The sequence below is a fragment of the Echinococcus granulosus genome (genome assembly GCF_000524195.1).
Source record: "Echinococcus granulosus chromosome Unknown EG_S00136, whole genome shotgun sequence".
Taxonomy (NCBI): Eukaryota; Metazoa; Platyhelminthes; class Cestoda; order Cyclophyllidea; family Taeniidae; genus Echinococcus; species Echinococcus granulosus.
Window position 1 is genome coordinate 127,273 of NW_020170516.1, and position 19,753 is coordinate 147,025.

The following is a 19,753-nucleotide window of genomic DNA, read 5'->3' on the forward strand; positions in this document are numbered from 1 at the left end:
GTGTTTTTCGATGTAACAGGGAGTTCGGCATAAAAAAGGTCTTTGGGTTAGGTCAAAAGCAACCGCTCAAGTTATCTGAACACTAATGAAGTCCATAAGTAAGCCTAAACAAACCTCATTTCAAAATCAGTGTTCCCTTAGACAAGGCCTAATTTTTGACCTTTTCAGTGTTTGATCAAGGAGATTTTGAAATCCCTAATTCGCGAAAACTTGTAACTACTTAATAGAGTCTTACTTTGGCGGCATATTGTCATGTCGGTAAGAGGATGGAACTTACACCGCATCGGGATGCCCCACACTGCATGATAAAGAGGTTACTCAACGACCACAAGAAAGAGATGGTCAAAAAGCATCAAAATGGAAACTTCGTGGTCATACGTGTATTTCCGAAACCTCAAAGGCAAAGTAGTGTTTGAATCTGGCTTGGAATAGCTGTTCTCCTTTTTCCTCATGTGGTGCTATACCGGCAAACAACTGCGCCGAGTACTGTCGCTACTACTACCACTGCTACTAGACGTTGGTTTCCGGTTTGAAGCCGAGAGGCATGCATTCGTCAACAAGTGGATGTGAACTGCGTGTCTCGCTGGCAGCGGTGGTAGTGGTGGCCTCAGCCGGTCAATGTGGCAGCCCCGCCGTTAGTCATGCTCTGCTGGACCTGTTCCTGCCTGAATGAGCAATTTATCTTCACCTCAAATTTAATCACTCACGGTGTTTAGAATGAGAACATGATTCGTTGAGACGCTGTGACGTTCGCTTCAGGCTTGAGTTGGGAATTTGGGTTTAAAAAAGAAAAGGCTAAGAGGGTTTTTGGGTTGGAGATCCGCTTCGTCTGGATCTCAAGTACTTTCAGCGGGAAAAAGGTGTTCATGGAGTTTGTCATCTCTTAATGGTTGCATTAAAATGAGTTCATTGTTCTAGTTTGACAATAGAAACAGACGATGCTGAAAGTAATGAATTCGCTTTATGAAACCCATCTCAGCGATGTTTGTGGTGCTCTACGGCTTTCCTAATGTCGAAAGAAGTCTGTACCAGGACAGAAAGGAATCCAGGGGCCACTGGGGTGATCCGTGAGCCGTGCTGCCAAGCGGAAGTCTAACAGCGGAGCCTTCGGTATCCGCGTAACCAAAACGAAGACTTAGCCAAGCAATTGAAGTATTATATATTACTAGCGGATTAGTTACTGCAAATGTTGACCATGGGCCACCATTGGTGGTACTTTTGGGATAAAAGTTACTTTTATTTTCTACGAAAGTGATGCAGAATTCATACCCACAGGTTCAATTGGAAAACCAAAACTCAAATTCCCAGAGTCACGGGATTTGAGTATTCTTCCGGTATCCACAGTTAAAACCAGATTAATTCTTTAAAGAAGCATACGGAGTTTTATGCTCTCCCATGAGAAGAGAAGCGCGTATTTTTTTAAAACTTCCTGAACCAAAGTCGTGATTCGGCTAGGTTGAAGAAGCATTGGTTGTAGTATTCTACCAACAGTTTTCTAAGCTCACTCCCTGAATACCTGAAATGATGTTGATTAGTGAAAAAGCAGCTAAATAGAGTCATCAATTTGCCTATACTAATCACCTAACCAACCAGTGTTAAGCGCAGCTTGGGGCGCCAATGCTACCCAGTGATGAGCGAGAAATACGTGTGGTTCAGCCTGAGGTCACGGAGGTCACGCGTTTTACCGCTCCTGCCTCCTTACTGCAATAGTGGAAAGAGTGTAGAGTTTATTACCTCTAGCTCCGTCTCATACCCTCGACACAAATTGCCAAGCATGTGGGGACTTCGTGACACTTGGTTGAAATGTGCGGCTTACCTGGGCAGGAGAGAGAAGTGTAGTTCATCTGTACGACAGGCTCAAAAAGCCCTGCTTAACACAACCACTGGCTGATGCCCCAGTCTTCTTATCGGAACCCGGTGGCACAAATTCGTGCTCTTTGGCACCTTACGACCGCTAATTGCACTGAATCATTCCTGAAGATGGATTGGTTGTACTGAAAGCATTGAAACAGATGTAAGGTATTCATGACCTAAGAGGAATTTCATCTTTTTAACTTTTTGTAAAGCAGTCGAACTGGTAAAAGAGCTAATGGTGAACGCGGTCAGTGGACCGACAAGACATCTAGATTGACATCTGGGGTTGATCCTTCCTTTACGATTTCAGTAAATAATATGATAAATTATTCAATTTTGCGTAAATTTTAAGCGCGCTTTTATGTAGGCGGTGAGGTGGTTTAGCCTTGGTGGCTAAGTTACTTCTGAAGGCGTTGCTGAATATGCGGTTACAGAATTAGGTTTTCCCCCTGCACCAGGAGGATTGGAAGACTGGCAGCCTAGGTGGCAGGATTAGACCTGCGCTTGGGTTGAGTCGTCTGGGAAAAAGGGCCTGCGAACTCATTCCGCGTTTTCATTGCCTCACGTCGGTTTTCCAGTAACTCAAAGTACATGAAGATTTTGCCTCGATTTTCGAATACCATTGAGGCGACCTTCAAATCCACCGATCTCAATGACTCCAATGGGGTTCATTTGAGCTAATATTTTGCTGTTGATCTGTATGATTTAAGGGTAGAAGTTGTTTTAAATCAGGCGGGCTTCATGTGTTGAGTGCTTAACGAAGACAAATTGGCATAAATTTAAGATTATTTAGTGAGAACTGCACAATAAAGTGGCATCTTGAAAATTCGTTCTGGTGGCTTTCCCCATAAGGTAGTGCTATTTGGACTGCTGCCAAACCTTTTCAACGCAGAAAGGTTCCATATTTTCTGACTGCAATCCTAGTTCGTTTGTTGGTGAAGGGAATCCAAGTAATTTTGTTCAAGGCTGATTTCGAATCATTTAGTGGCGAGCTCTCTCCGTTGATGCCAGCGGTGTAGGACGTGAAATAGGAAAGGTTGCAAAATAGTGACATGGCTTTTGTATTTTACCCATGGTGAGTCCTTACAGGCCCAACCATTCCAAGTAGGTGAAATCCTGACTATTAATCCAAAGCTTATAAACCACCCCATCCAATCCAGCTTGAGCCTTCCTTGAAGCGTCAAGGAAAAAATGCCGATATTGATGTCACGAACCGTAATCCATGACGCTCCACTGGAATTAAATAATAGGAGAATGAAAAGACCCGTGCACCGGTATAATATGGTGGCATGAGATGCCTTTTTTGAAGACCTTCTGAACGAATAAGGTTGATTAGGAGCGGTGGGCGGAGAATCGGCTGCAACTACACTGTCGACCTTCCTTTGTAGAAACATTGACACTCGATATCTGCCAAGAGTAACCGTTCTCCAGAAGGGCTGTCGTGGCTATGGGTTTGTGGTTCAAAGTAAAAGAGGTAAGCATTGCTTCTGTGAGTTAGTAGGACATAACACTCAAGAGAAATAATCTCCTTGCGTAAATTCATAGCAACGGGAGGCATATTCGTCCCGACAGATGAGATACCCTCTCTGCATTATTTGGGCCATGTGGAGGAAAATAATGTCGCTTACCGTGCAAACCTTCGGCCAGATGACTTCATTCTCGAGGTAACGCCTCACTTGTAAATAATATGGATCTGGTTTTCCTTGAATGGGATTGGAAAAGTCCTTTTCACTTCCCGGAAAGCTTTTAAAAATTCTTTGGTCAGTTCTAACTACTAATAGAGTTCGGGAATCACCTCTTCTTGATCCTGTCACTCCATATTAATGAAATCTTAAATTACAAAGCCAAATGCGACAAATTTTGCCATCTTGAACGCAATTGCTAGACCAAATGAAGGAGGTTTTAGTTTTGGGTCATGCATCACTGCCTCACAGGGCCAATTCCACTTAGCGCCATGTGATAATAATGATTTTGTGGATGCTGACTTTCATATCTCAGTGGTTGTTTTTTTTTGGTTTCTAGGTGAACGGCATCGACGTTGCCACACTATCGCATCAAGAAGTGGTAGAAGCTATTCGAGACTCCGGTGACATGCTCTCGCTGAAAGTTGTCACTTTACACTCGGATAAGAATGAATGTCCAAACAAAGGCTTCGGCAATCTCGAAAGTGGTAAAACTGTTTGCCCTCAAGGGCTACTTAAAGTCTAGACGAGTAAAAGGTGGTGGAGAGTTTTTGGAAAGTAAACCACACCTAATTCTTTTATTACATCAAGACTACGGTTCCGGAGGAATAGACATTAGAAAAAAATATGGTGGTGCTTCTGGTAAAGTTGTCATTATTCCATAAACACAAAGGTTGGGCCCAAAAACTTTGTTTACTGTCATTTTTCGACAATAACCAAATAGCTTTTCAACTTAAGAAACTAGAATATCACTGGAAGTCTTCCTGTCACTTCTTGAAGGAAAACATTAGTGATTGTTTCCATCGCCTTAATTAAGCCTTTATGGAAATCTTTCTGCTGGTTCTTTGAACCATTTGTGAGCAAGTAATTGTCAGCCTTCCTATCCATTTCAAGATGGGATAATTTTCAGAGCGAAGATATGGAAACTTTTAAAATATATGCATTTGTTTCCACTCATTATATAGTTTAGACACCTCGATGCCCCCTCACCTACTTTTCTCCAATTTTAAACTTTAAAATCGAATTTAAAGTTTGTTCCAGCGATGTGGGATTTTGCTAGGATATTTGCACAGCACTTGGAGAAGGTGCGGCGGCAAAACAAACCGCTTAGAAGGGTTTCGCGGTTGCGTGATCATGGCAATGATAAACTCAAAGGCAGCTGCATTCTGTTTAGGAAAAACTTCTGTTCTTGATAATAATGCTTCTCTTGATAAGAACTAATCGAGATGAACGTGCCGAAATGCCATTTAGAATGCTTGACTTGAGGGAAGGCAGAGGTCATAGTGGAGGCTAGGCAAATAAGTGCCACAGGCATTAACGAATAATAGTGATTTTCACGGCGAAACGATTTGTTCTTCATTTATTTAACCTGAAGAAGACGCCTCATTTGTTTGCTAATTGACGAGTGATGAGGAATGCTTTTCGTACTTCTGCAATGCAACTTTCCTTAAGCGAACGAATGCATCGCCGGCCATCCCCAAACCACCCCTAAATTAACCCACACTTCTAAGGCACCCCCCACTTCATCCCCAGAAGACTATTCCTGTTTTGTGTGGCAGGTAAATTGAGGACTAGTTTATTAGCCGAGCTTCTCCTGCAGAGGTTCAACAAGTAAAGCTAATTTCTACTCGATGCTGCTTGGACGTGTGCACGAAAATCCTCTACTAGAAGAAGGAAAGGAAGTCCTCTCCCCATAGAGTAACGCGGGATCTCGTGCCCCAATTCGTGCCAAAGTGATTATCGCCCTTTTATGATATTAGGTGGCCTCGCTCAAAAAGGGCACGAAATAGAAGTGTATAAGAATTGAAGTTATCTAGGGTGGACCTTTTCCCTTCTAGAGACGGAATACGTAAAACACTAATTTTTATAAGCCTCTGCTTCCTTGCGAAAGTCTTTCCACAGTTTGTGGGGAGCAATTTGAAATGGATTAATTAACCCCATAGCACGCACAAATCTCGATTTGTTTGCAAATAAGTAGTGCATTAATAAGTGAAGAAGGTGCGTTGAGAGGTTTCTCTTTGGTGTTGGCTCCAAAATTATTCGCATAATACTTTTTTGAAAAAAGGCGGAGCAATGTTGAAGTCAGCGATGAAATGGAACTAAACAATGATACAATGTCCCATAATTTCTGACCTATAGTTTTACGCACCTGAGTTGTTTAAAACGCCAAGGCGGCAAGTGACTACCTACTGTGGAAATGGGATCAAATGTCGCGTGGGCTCATTGTCAATGTAGAAGAGTAGGCTGATTTCACCCCCTGAGTATCACTGCTGCTGCTTCACAGACTGGGTAACACCCTTGACTTTTTAAAATAGGTCCGCCATAGTGGAAATGCCAGCTCAAGTGGGCCTCGACAGATGGGGAAGTCAACTCAATCTAAAACGGACCCAAAACGCCCGCCCTGAGCTTTCACGCACAGTTGCAGACACTTTTAAAGATTTAGAGATAATGGAAGATGCTGTTTATTTAGGAAATAAACCCGTAAGTCAGCTAAGGGGGTGGTGAGTCGTAGTTATGTACGAATAGGAGAATTAGTTGAGGGGTTACCAGGAGAAGCGTTGAAGTGAACGGCGAAAGGAACATTGGCTACAACTTTTCAACACTTAACTTTTTTATTAGAATTTAATGCACAGAAGTAAATATTATGCTTTTGTTGGGGTAAATGTCACCTGAAACTACGGTGGGATTTTTGGGGTTTGGGCGGAGACGTTTTGACTTGGATGAGATTATTTTGCAGTCAAAAATTTGAAATTTAAATCCAATTTTTAGGAGAAAAACCACGTAGTCCAATTCAGTCAGAGGAAAAACCAAATTTGGCTCCAGTTTGCTTAATTTCTTAAAAGTGCCGACCCAAGTTTCAAACCATTAAGTACTTGGCCTTTGGCCTTGCATTGGTGCATAATAAATCGCCTCTATAAATTTTTAGTTCATTCTCCCAACGAAAGCAATTTTGATGGGTTTGCACGTCGAAAGAGCCCTTGAGGACATGAAAGTAAAGCTGAATTCCACTTTGGCTTTAAAGCACGTGGGGCAGTCTATGCGCCCTTTGCAAGATTCGGCCTCTTTAGGAGTGGAGGTTGTAAAGCGTTTTCAGTGGTGCCTACAGATAACCTTCCAACGAAGCCATACTCATGCCACCTACCTTAACATTCTGAAACTGTATTGCAAACAAACGCATGAATAAAGACGAAAATACACTGCTAATTTTCAGGTATCTCAGTCGCTGACGGTGGATACGCCACTTTGGGTCGTCGACCCTGTGGAGGAGGAGGGGGCTACAACTCTCTCGCAGGCACTCCGATGTCGCCTCAGTTAATCAAAAGTGGCTCCTTCGTAAAAAGCACTTCCGAGTTTGGTCAACGGACGTCCTCGCGGGAGTCCGGCGCTTTTGGAGTAAGTGTTCCATGGGTGTGGGATCCAAACAGGGCACCGACTTTTGTTACGACCAACAAAAGAAAGCTCTGAATGGATGACAAATGATGAAGAGAACTTTTGACTGCCAAGAAAGCGCTTGAGTAGGGAATTGATAGTACTGTGTGGGTTAATCTTGTGGTTGGTGCTTTATTTCGCATTTCAGACTTCAGAAACAACAGCGTGCTTAAACACAGTTGTGGAGTCTGCCTCAAAAAGTCGTTCTTTTGGGAAGAAGTAATCTTTTAACTAAAAAGTCCTCTTTTTACTTCTCTATGTAGAACTGTGGTCTTGAGGTCCGTAGACCATTTGTTAGAAGCTCAAGCAAAGTCATTCTAAGTAACCTCACGGTTATATACCATTGAATGTGAACCCTTGGAAGGCGCATTGTAAACATGTATTCTGGAATTTTGTCTGAATGTTTGCTAAATGTTGTAAAAAACAACTAAAATCCGTATTGTCGACTGTCCGATCCGGCGGACTGCATGTCACGTTGCTTGACAAGTCATCGCTTAGGGTGCACTCCGTCACGCCGCATTAATGCTGGCGGCAAAACTACCAAAACGGAAGGGGAAAACGATGAAGAATTTCTACGAGTAGGGATGAATTTGCAGTTTTCGAGGAATACGCCCAATGCTACTTAGGATGTCGTTTTACCAGACATCACTAAGGTAACTAATAAGCTGCCATGAAGCATGTAAGTTAGTGAAACTGGAGAAGTTTAGCCTTTTAATTAACAACTGCAATTCCCGAAAACAAATTTATGGTAAGATAAGTGCTCTATATACTTTTAAGAGGCAAGACAAAGAGACGCCACTGCTTAGTAGGTTTTGTTAGGTGCAGGAAAGATGGGAGTCGTATCTCCATAAAACAGCCAGAATGTGGTCAAAAATAAGATCTATAAACACGAGATTTATGACATGCAATGCAAATGCAGTACTTTGGAACCTTCTTGAATCTCCTTCAGTTAGACTTGCCAACACAATTGTACCCCGGTTTTTAAGTTACTTTGTAAAAGCCATCCTCTACATTTCTTCCCACTTTTTAATTACAACTTGAGGGAAGTCCAACGGGTTGATATATTTGTTGATCTTCCAATGACGTCTTCTGAATGGTTCGTGTTTGACGCCATTGCTTCTCTTCGAAGATACAAATGCTTTGGGGCATCTACTTAAAGAAAATGAGTAGATAAGACCCACATTCAAACTATACAAATTCGTATATAAATACTACTTTTTAAGATATCTTCTCAGTTTTTGAAATAAACATTGCCTTGACTTTTTGAGTTTTTGATACTCATGACAGTAGAGTCCCATTATTTCTATTGTGGGTGTTAACTGCTTTTACAATTATTAATAAAAGCCACAGATAGTGCGATCCATTAAGGATTTTAGTGGATGATAAACACAGGCTTGAAAGCCACTTTTATTTGGCAACAAGTAACTGTCGAGATTATAACCTTTAAAGGAGTACCTAGAAGTTGACTTACACTTACGTAAGGCCGTTCATGTGGAACCCTATCTCATGCAAATTCTGTTATACTAGACTACTCGGCGATCCAATAACTCCGAACAGAGATCCTTCTCTTATGGCGGCACAAGTGATGGTACCTACAATTCACAATCACACTTTGTCCCCTCACCTTCAAAGCCCACGAGTGGAAACGAATATTCCTACAGTATGGTGGATTCGGTCATTAAGGGGGTAAGAGGAGACTCATTACACACATTTTTAATGAAGAACCTAATCTTAATTTGACACTCACCCGAATTTTGTGTTGCATTTCTACCCAGAGTACACCAAGGAGACTGGTCCCACAGAATTCCGTAGGAATCCCCACTTCCTCACCACCCCCACCTCCACCGCCCCCGCCACCTCCCTCGGCTTGTAATATTAAGGTAAATTGATTATTTGGCTTTTATTTTGAGGTATTTGAAATGGCCAAGATGGTACCAATTTTATAAGCTACTTTCATTCCCGAAGATATATAATTTTTTTCTCCACCTCTTCGTAAAATTCACTTGTTTGACTGGCACTGCGACCATCACTAAATTAAGCACATAAGAACTTCCGGTTACTACCTTTATGTTAGCCCTTAATAGTAAACCGCCGATTTTATGAGTTTTGTGTATCACTTTTATTCACTACGCAGGTTGGAGCATTCATTGGCAACATCCAGCTAGAAATTTGCACTAGTTAATCAGCTTTTTTCAGCATTGATTCCATTTTGATGGAAGCCTCAATTTTCACCTCAGAAAACACTCAGGTTTGGCTGGTGAATGCTGTCAGGTGAAGTGTACCTGGCTATTAAAAATAAATGTGAACTGTGGATCAATTGAGTCACAAGTGACTCCTTTTTTCCCAAAGATACCATCTTTTTATCAGTTGGGGTGAAGGGCATTATTTTTGCTTATGGCGTGGTGGATTTCATGGGACATCAGGAGAGATTCGCTAAATCTGTGGATCACAATGACAAAATATTCGCTATGAAGGGCAGTTCCTTTGAACTTGCAGGTTTTTTAGGTAAAGTCTTGTTTTACTTTTTCTAATAATTAGGAAATAACTTAGTAAAATTTGGACTAACCTGTTATTTCCTCTTTTGAGGAATAATTTAATTATGAGAGCCCAGAAAAATACTTCAATTAGCCACTTTTCCAGTTATAAAAGTCTTTTATCCACGCCTTCACAATATTTACGGTAGGAAAGCGGTATTCACGCGACAAAAATGTGCAAGTGTTTTTTGACGGGGCTGAACAAAGCACGAAAACATTCGTGCTTTTACTATTGTTTGTGGCCTCGACTGCTCTCACAAACTTTTTTACAGACATTATTTTTCACTTCACGGACTTTCTTACGAAGTAGAACTTACGCTCCTGTCCAAGTGACACCACGTATAAACAAGAGCGCTCCCCTTATGACTGCTGCAGGTCCTTTCTTAGCGCACTGTCAAAAATTAGGCATGCATGAAATTGTGGAATAGTTTGACAATTTACAATGTAGTAAAAGCTTATTTCTTTTCATCGTAAACACATATTGGTTACAAAATTTGCCAACTTTTGGGGATTTGAAGGCCAGTGAAAGGGTTTACTTCTCATGCTGAAAGTCAGACGCGTAACAAATTTCAACGGGCCCCGATAAAACATGGTAAAAAAAGGAAATCAAACTTTAGCCAGTAGACAGTGGAAAGTGCGTGACTTCGGCAAGGTCAGCTCGCTGTTGTGTTGACAGTGGAGGCGGATTTTCGAATGTGAATTTACCTGGTACCAATTTCACGGTCCACTAGTGAGAAATATGCGCAATTGATCTAATGAACTTGTGTGTTATTTCTTCCCCCGGTGCTGGCAAACAAATTCACTAAGACTTACAGGCGAAATTGCCATTTTTTTCACAAAAATACGGTGGGCACTGACGCCGAATAAGAGGAATCGCACTGGACAGGAATATTCATCGCGGAGAACTTTGGGTTTTGTTTCTTGCAATAAGCACTTTCTATTCTTAGATGGTTCCTGATAAATTTTAGAATAATCTAAAAGTCTTGAGCACCTCGTTGCACCCATTTGTATTTGCATTTGTAGCTGCTTATACGGCGAATAAGGTGATAAAGTTGTTCTATTTTGCGTCTTTGTAAGAAACCATATGCTTTTTTCAGGAAAAACTCTTTTACGACACTAAATAGTTAGGAACTGCAATATCTGCCGTCATTTTTGAAATTTTACCAAAAACTCACCAAAAAAGAGAAGCTGAGAAAGTTGAATGTTACATCCAACAGTGATGCAGTGATGGGAGGTTCGCCGTGTCAAAGTCCTGCCCACTAGTACCCACTAATCGAGCAATTGCCAACAGGCTGAAGTCAGCTGCCAGTTCCGAAAAGTTCAAACTGTTGCTGCAGAAGAGGGTCCAATTTTGACGGAAGTCACCTTAACCACCCTAAGTAGTTGTCGGGTCAGATGGTAAGTGATGGGCAAAGCAAGCATACCGGCCACTAGTGACTTTTAATCCTAAATCTGCTGACTCCTGAAAACTTGGCTCTTTGGTGTCATCGGGAGAGCTATACACTTGGACTTTCATCATCTTAGGCACGCTTTAGATACAACATCTTGACATAAGAAAAGAGCTTTTGATTAAATAATTGTGGAAATAATAATTAACTTGCAGTAGGTTAAATAGATTGCCAGTTGTAGGAAATGATAAAAAGACCCTGTAGAGGTCCGTGCTAAAACAATCTTGCTTGTCTACTTTTAAACGTCTAACACGTTAACAATCTGAATGGAATTCCAAACTCCTCCACTTAATTTGGAGGAAATCACTTGGTAAAAATCGTCGCGTTGCTCTGTGTGAAAATTCCAATTCTTATACCAGAAGGGCATTAAAGAGGACCCATTAATTAATTAGTATTTATTTTAGCAGCGTAAATGGGACAAAAATAAACAAAAGATTTAGCTAAATAATTGGACTTTCTTTCTTGCTATAAATTGTTTCTAATATCAATTTCAATTTTCTCCTCATGTTTTGAACGTCGTAAGTTTAGACCCCTGGCCTAAATAATAATATTTATTTATAATCACTCACGAATGACCTTTCACTTGATCAGTAAATTGTAGGGGTTGCGTAGCGCCCCGACCATTTCTCGAGGTCGTAATAAACCAAAGTGGTGTGGATGAGCACCTGTGTTACTAACGTGGTGAAGAGCTAGGAGACTATCATCATGATCCGAAGGCCATGCGGTAGAATGGGGAGTACATCCTGCAGAGGCGGTTAAACAAACTGTTTAGTCAGGCGGTTTTAAGTCAACACCTAAAAATTACCGAGTAATGACTAAAACCACCCTATCACTTTGGCAACTAGAAACGCACCAGTGGGAAACGATTTTGCATGATCGCTACATTGGCGTAGTGAACAACATCGTAAAATACCTTTAGTGACCTTCCCATTTAGTAGCCGCTATTCTGGTTATTGTTTTTTAACGCCATTGGATAGAATTGAATTTGAGGAAGTGTGTTATTTCAAAGAAATCACCGTACCTCACAAACCTTGAGCTCATTTGGACGCCTTAGCAACAGGAACTATGATCGTCCTCAAAAACACGGAATATTTATTTGTAAACACAACACGTTTGTTTACACTAATAACTCTTCGGCGATAGCGATCAATGAAGTAGGGGCCTATCCGAAAGAAAGCGAGGATAAAAATAAGTTAACTTCTCCTTTTTCTTCAGAAAGCAAATGGCTTTTCATCAGCACCAAGCCCGTCTGTCGATTTTAATGGTGTTCTGACACTCAAGAAGAGTTGTTTACGTCGTCCAACAAATAGTTCAAACTTCCACGATGAAACGAAACCCATGGAGCCAAAACCTTCTATCCCCTCACCGCCTCCACTCTTTCGCAACTCCAACGGCGCCGTCAATCCTCTTCTAGCCTCCGTGCTTGCAAAACTGGAGGCTTCAGAGAACGAAGAAACCACCTCCCTTGCGTCCAAACCGTCCAAATTCAAATCACCATACGCACCCAATGAGAACAGTTTTGAGGAGACCCTAAAAGCTGCAGTCGCTCGACGTCGCAAGCAGATGAATCAGTCAAGGGAGTCCAGCGAGTCCGAGGACGATTTTCATGGTTTTCGACCCGTAGCGAGAGGCTTCAGTCAGCCTCAGTCACCGCCATCGTCACTGGCGCAACCAAAAGTAAACGCCACGATGCCATGCGGCGGCGCTAGAGCGTCTGAACGCGTAACCATGGCAAGTCGATTTGAGGTCGGCGGAGGAGAGAGATCGACCCACCCGGGGTCACAGCCCCCACCACCCCCACCGCCTCCGCCACCACCGCCGCCTCCGCCACCACCGCCGCCTCAGCAGCAAGTGGGCGGTGGATTCCGCAGAGGATTGTATTGATACGATGCGCCCTATAACCAGTGACTTTACTCCGTCTTTTTCTAGCTGCTCCTCACCCAGCACACATCTCTCACTTTATTCACTAATTTCTCTTTTTCCTTCTCCTTTTGTCTAGGCTAAATGCGTTTCTCTATGTATTTTACTTGTCTCATTAGCGCAAACGACTGCTCATAAGGACCTGAATTGCTAGAACTTATATGCTTTGATTTTATAATAAGTGGGTGCCTTTTCGCTTTGTTATATTTTTTCTGATTCAGACAATGAACGTGAGTGTCAAATACTGTGGGTGCTTTAAAGGAGGCGAAACCGAGAAACATATTGAGATGTCCACTTTTTATAGAGCTCAGAGGCATTCTTTAGAAGACGACACGGGATCTGATTCACAATTCAAATGTAGTTTAAAACTGTGTGGCTTATCAAATAACCAAGCAGTGGGTCGCAGGTTTGTCTTTAGCAAGATTTGACTATTGGTGCATAGTACTAATTTTATAAGAAAAGTTAGTGGGACGACTCATGAGACTGACCTGATTGATGCAAGGAGATTGTTACCCAGTCGACTTCAGTCTCCTCCAGTAGTTCACTACCCCGTGAATGTGTTTATAACAAAGCTACTTTCAGAATCTGGACAGCATAAGGTCCTCCGAGGCAACTCAGCCACTGCGCGGTACTGATGCAATAAAATTGGCACACTAACCAATCAAGAAATGCATTTTTTATAAACCAACTTGTCAGAATCAATTAGCTTTTTAATTAAAAAGCGACTAAAAAGCAAAAACACTCTTGATGCAAATGAAGAAATTTAGCCGGATTTATTTATGAAGGCTTCAAAGTGTCTACATGCTCACATGCATGCACCGGTAAAATCTGTTTAGTAGATTATTAATAGAAAATTGTGGTTTGTACCATTAAAATTAGTTAATTTTCTTTAATGGGGTTGAATTCCAATTATGGATGAGTCTTACTTCAAAGAAGAACCTCCATTTATGGGTAAAGGAACCCACCAAAGGCGATGGATTGCACTGTTTCTTAGGGCCGACGCAAGCTCAGGGGAATAGCAAAAGCGCGTCAACTGAAACTCCTCTGCGGCGAGAAGTTGGAACCATATGAAGTTGCAGATAAATACTAGCTTAGAGTCACCAAGCACAAGAATAAAAGGGCGGTCCCATTAGGCGAAGACCAAGGAGAAATCCAAGTTTTAGCTTGGAAATAATGCGCTGGTTCCCCTATTTGACAATGAAAATGGTTTTATGGGTGCTTTGATTGCAGACCCTGGTAATAACTAGTAGCAAACCTCGTTGGCATAGTGTTGAGGCGTGAGTAAGTCCCGTTTTGTCAAAGAAGTCTTCGGTACATTTTAAGTTAATGAATAGTGTTGTGCGGCTAAAGAGAGGTTTTCATAAATTAAGCCTTTAAAAACCATGAAAACATAAATTTCGCCTCAAGACGTGAGATTTTATTAGGGATTGATGATCTAGTTGTAAAATATTACAAAAAGATGTGATTTTGAAGAGAAGGTGAGGTGAGTGAGTTTGCATTAATGGAGGAACTAATTTAAAATCGGAGTTAAAAGAATTTTTTAGGGATTTTTTAGTGTTATCGCTTATTCTATCTCGGAGTAAATTCAAATGATGTAAAATTACCTCGAGTTTGTGCCATCGCAGCTTTAATTTGTGCTAATGACAGCCCTTGTCTTGATAGCAGTTTTGGGGAAACGTAAGACGAGCAAAATGCGCATCTTAACTTTTCATCTCTTGTCAATGAAATCTTTTAAAAAAACATGTCTAAAAGGAATTTTGCAATCAAAAAATCGACTGTTAAGAACGCTTTCTGCATAGTCATCACCAAAAAATTGCAAACAAAAGTGCCAGAAATAATTACATTTCCATCTTTTTTTCACTTAAAGAATGTCAAATTTTCTCATTTTCTGGTAGAAAATGATTTGCGTCTGGTAGTGCTATTCCAACGATCATTTTTATTCCTGCACAATATTTGGCCCATCTTAAGCCTCTTGCTACTTATTAACTAAAAGTAGGTTTTCTCAGGCACCGAAGGCGGGGACTTGGTAAGGCTTCAGGCCTTGTGGGAACCAGGAAAATTCACCTTGTTGAATAAAAATGAAATGGAGTTCATTAATTAAAGGGAAAGCGATTAAACTATTTATTTTATAACTAGTGGAATATTTCTACAAAAATTTGGGAGCAGTTAGGAGGTTACAAATGTGCATGAATAACGCTTTAATTTATGAAATTTTGAACAGCATTAGCATCTTAAGAGGCTGTACTTAATTAAAACAAGAAAGTTGTTAAAAATGAAGTTTATTTTGGAGTATGGAACATGTGTTCTTGCAACGAATACTGCAAAAGATGGTTTTTGCAAAATTGTGGTCCATTCTGTGAAGGGAGCCGAAGCTATGTTTAGATAGGTGCGCGCTTTCATGAATGTGTCGTTAATTCCTAATCATAGTTCTCTCAAGATCAAAAGTAGGCAAATCCTTGGGACTCTTAAATTGTCTTTCAGTGACCACCGTCATGGTGGTACAAACTTGGTGGCTCTGAGAGCTCAAATTGGAAGTGTTCACTAATAAAAGTGAATTCTAGAAAACAAAAAGCAAATTTTTTTAGTAAATTACGATTAGAATGCAAGTATGCATTGCATTTTTCTTATATTAATCCACAATTTGACCAACCAAAATGGGCACTGGCAATAATGAATGTATGATTTAGCCATGTCACTGCATGCTTGAAAATATTCACAGAGTATGTCATAGATTCCCTAGAAGAAATCATTGTTGCTGAGAAAGTTTAGGCAGCAAGAATGCGTGTAGCGCACATGCTTCCACCGATCTCCACACAGGACATATACCTAAAATCACAGTCACCTACTATAGCACTTTCACCACAGACGCCGAAACTGCGGACGTTACTTCAGGGCACTCCACAGAGCCCTCATGAACGTGAGTACTGTCAGCATGGTGACCTTCCCGATTTCAGTAGGAAGGTCCGGAAGGCTGAATACCAGGCGGAGTAACAATTCGATGAGTCAGACTAGCCGGGTAAGCGTGATACTCCTGACTAGCAAAAATCTTTTTTCCTATCTGCTTTAAAGCAATTGCCACACGGGCCTGACTCCGAGGCGAGCCGAGCACCTCGGTGGAGGCGTTTTTTATCATCTTTTATTTCTCATACTAGTTTATTCCCTTTTAATTTACTGTGTCACACAAGTGTAGCATGTGAGTTGGCGAAAAAGTCGTGTCATGAACGTCTGGTGCTGGTAGCCAATGCGTTAAATATGAAAAGATGGGGCTGCACTTAAAATGAATGTGATCATAGCATCCTTGCAGTTGGCATCTAAGGCAGCAAAAATCTTAGCATAGTTCGAATGATTCCTGCTGCATCAGGATTATATTTCTGATTAAGCAGCAGCTCGTAAGGGAATGGTCTTCACAAAATCTACTGAATTGTTATTTCGGCTTCATTAGCAATCCGGGAAAGAAAACTTATTTCCAATGCGCCAAAATATTTGTTTAGCGAATGGATGGTCAGACTCAGCGGAGGAAATAGCCAGGTCCAGGGTTAATTTATATTTAATTAATTACAAAGTCTTTCGATATCTCCAAATGGGAATTATCAATGAAAAGCACGAAGTGTCTGATGAGAATAAAACAAGAAAGAGTAATGATATGTGGCTACACAGGTAAAGCATGCGAGTGTGTATGTGTGGGGGAGGGAGAGATTAAAGGTATAATCGGCCCGGATCGGTGATTTATACGATGTGGCAGCCGCGAGGTCCCCCTAGTGCAACCACCACTACCACCTCTGCGTGCCTGCGTTTGTGCGACCGTGCGTGAGAGAGCGCGTGCGTGGGTGGGTGCGTAGAAGGGCGCAGGAGATCGTGTCTAACCTGACGGATTCGCGTTCCACCGCAATCGCTTGACTGCACACAAACACACGCCTTGTGCCTCCTCGGTTGTTGGAATATTCAAGCTGTGGTAAGTCCATACACTCTCACGGGCGCTGCTCTCCCCCCGCCATGAGGTCATGCTCTATTCCCCTTGCCTCGTCTACATTAAAAACTGCGCAGTTTCTATTGTTTTATTCATTCTTCATACTAATTCAAAGTCAGTAAATTTATTTCTAAAAATAAACGAATGCAATGAAGTTGTGTTCATGCAATAATAAGATAATCTGTTTCCCCGAAGAGCGCATTTTTTCCTTATTCCGGCTTTCGTGAATTTTGATGCCTAGATGATGAAATTACCTTGAACATATTTCCATATTTAAGTACTTTTTCTCCCAATCCCTCCTAGTGACAATAATATGCAGTTTGTTAGTGCCTCTATCCTCTTAAAATTAACTCGTTTTGCGAGATTTTGGAGGGCCTCAGTGCACCACCGAAGCACTCAGGGTGCCAATAACCACACGGTTGGAAGTTAATTGAATTCATACCTGCGATCAACCATCTCTTCACTGTTTGATTACTCACTATTCACTCTCTGATGCAATAGCACCTTTCTCCGAATGGCACTACATGAGTGCACTGCTTTCTCCACTTCTGGAAGCAGATTTGCCTCCTTTTGAAGTTAAGATGGCAGTCCATTAGCACCCAGTTCTAGCCTCGGCTGCGGGTTCTCGTATATTTTGCCCAGCCTCCTTTCGCATGCCTTACTTCAGTAGCGAGAGCTAAAACGCGCCTAAATTTAGCACTTTAGTGGTCAAGATCCTGGTTTTTGGCGAAGAAAAGCCGATTTAAAGAGGTTCCATTCGCCTACGCTGAAGCGTGTGATTTTTTGCAGATTTGGGAATTCATGACAGCTGCATCTCAAATTTCAATGCAAATCCCAAATTTCCAAAACACTTTTTTTAGTCAAAATGGAACATTAAGGGGTTTGTGGCTTATTTCGCAAAAATATTTGATTTAAGCGAATTACTTTGGTGAGAGGTGAGCACTGAGGCAGTTTGCGGTGGATCTCGAGTGACACAATTCGTAACTGGCACTTGAAGCCAAGAAAAGCATGGATCTTGGCATTCCAAGGAATTAAGGGCCTCTCAAGATAAGAAGTGCACATGTGATCCTCACATTCGAAGTGATTTGTTTGAATTACTAGAAGGGAGGTCGACTCGAGTGTCTATGGAAATATGGAGGGATTTTGGTGAACTGTCACGGTCAGCTTGTTTAACTGATATTGAGAGTGCTTCTTTAAGTAGTTACTAGCCAAAGTCCAACTAACCGCCTAAATTAAATTTAGCTTTATTCGTTTTCTTTACAAACACGCTTTGCTATATTTTTACTAAAAAAGTAGACTGTCCTTATTTATGAGCGGAGGGTGCTAGGATTAGATAAAGCATAAGAAAACTGGAAGTTGAAGAGATATCCCCTTTTTAAATTTTTACTGAAGGGCTTCTCCTTTTTGATATGTATACATTTACCGGAGTGCCTTTTTACTGCACCTCAGAAAAAATAATTTTATCGTAGCTACTGGCCAATCTGAGGAAAATGCGGGTTCTCTTACCCCAATGAGGTACGGAATGATGGGCGTCAGCCGCACTGCTGGTGGATACAAAAGTAGTTTCTTTCATTTGCACACACCCTTGAGACAGCGAACACACACAGTAGAGACAATTTGTGTAGGAACGGAATCACATCGCATAGTTTAAGGCGGTGTAGAACCGACGGGAGCTAATGGCTTCTTATGTATGAACTGAGGTGCCATTCAACGCGCCCATTCAACATCTATTAAAAGATTTGACCTCATGAAACCTGTCTTTTGGAATGTTTACATAAGAAATCAAAAGAGAGGTAGTCTCTCTGACGGTCATAAATGTGGGAGCGAACCCATAGGGCTCTTGCTGGTAGCCCTGGTTTGTAAAATGTCTTGAAGAAATGTGCACCGCTTCCTCAGCCACCACTCTATAGATACATTAAAATTTTACGTCTTTTTCTGCTGAGCAATCTATCTTTGAGTATTCTTTATAAAGCACTTCTTTCTGTTTTTAGTGAGGGTGATGCATATTTTGGAAATTTTTGGTTTTCTTTTCGCCTAGGAATTACTTCAAGCTCGCTCACTGAATGGCCAACGTTCAAGTTGCAAACACCATGCAATATAGGAGTGAGTTACATCCACAATTTTGTGTCTAGTTGATACGAAAACATTCTCTTTAGTCTGAAAAGAATAATCACATTGTGCCCATTTGCAGGTTTCTTGGTGCTGCTTCCCTGTAAAATAGAATTCTCGGATCTTTTTCACTGCCTTGAACGCCAGGCTATGCATTACTTACATTTTTAAGTATAAGCCATATTTTAATTCTATTTAGGCGTTCCTGCCACGATATTACCGGAAACATGGTGAGTGTCCGAACGCTCTTCTTACTTGTGCTTTTTCTTCCTTACGATTTGTCCTGTCTAGTTGGCCGCCCTTCAAAAAGCGCCCGTTCAGATGTGCGGAGCCGCTTTAAAAGGCCCCAGGCTTTCCACGATTAACAATTAGAGTGGCTTTCTTCTCCATTTTGAAATGACTTTGAATAGACAGCCGGTATCTCCCCAAGTCACATTCTGATATAAATTTTTGGAGAAAAAATGTTTCCGTTTTTAGTGGAAATAATGGGAGGCAAGAACAACAATGGTAAACTTTTACTAACAACGTCACACAAAAGACCTTGGCAAAAGTGAATTTTATATAAATGGGACCCTTTTTTAAAAAAATTTTCAGGTATAATCTTGCTCTTCTACCGTCGACCAATTCCAATACCCCCTTCAAAGCCTATATGCCAGTTTCAATGGCCGCCGTAAGTGTCCAATTAAGTGATGATGACCAAATTTAGGCTTTTATTTAGTTTCATTTCGAAAACGATAAATTTTTATCGTAAAAAATTTATTAAAACTTTGCTTTTTAAAAGAGATCCACAAAAGGTGACTCAAGCGATCC

At 41.3% G+C, this 19,753-nt stretch overlaps 2 protein-coding genes across 2 annotated transcripts in view; one reads left to right on the plus strand and one right to left on the minus strand. All coding sequences in view use genetic code 11, as the record gives it.

Annotated features, from left to right (window-relative positions):
• Positions 1–981: 981 nt before the first annotated feature.
• EGR_09195 (SH3 and multiple ankyrin repeat domains-containing protein) lies at positions 982–15,858 on the plus strand (the record flags this gene model as incomplete). The annotated part of the gene is made up of 9 exons (XM_024498444.1): positions 982–1,067; positions 3,243–3,328; positions 3,400–3,518; positions 3,877–4,024; positions 6,748–6,929; positions 8,493–8,651; positions 8,741–8,845; positions 12,163–12,798; positions 15,685–15,858. 9 exons carry the CDS (start codon positions 982–984, stop codon positions 15,856–15,858), a joined length of 1,695 nt encoding a protein of 564 aa, XP_024347144.1.
• Positions 15,859–19,279: 3,421 nt separating this feature from the next.
• Positions 19,280–19,753, minus strand: part of EGR_09196 (hypothetical protein) — a gene marked incomplete at both ends in the record, with an annotated part of 4,424 nt that continues 3,950 nt past the window's right edge. The window contains one exon of the mRNA XM_024498445.1: positions 19,280–19,483. Within this exon, the coding sequence (XP_024347145.1) occupies positions 19,280–19,483 (204 nt within the window). The remainder of the gene's footprint in view (positions 19,484–19,753) is intronic.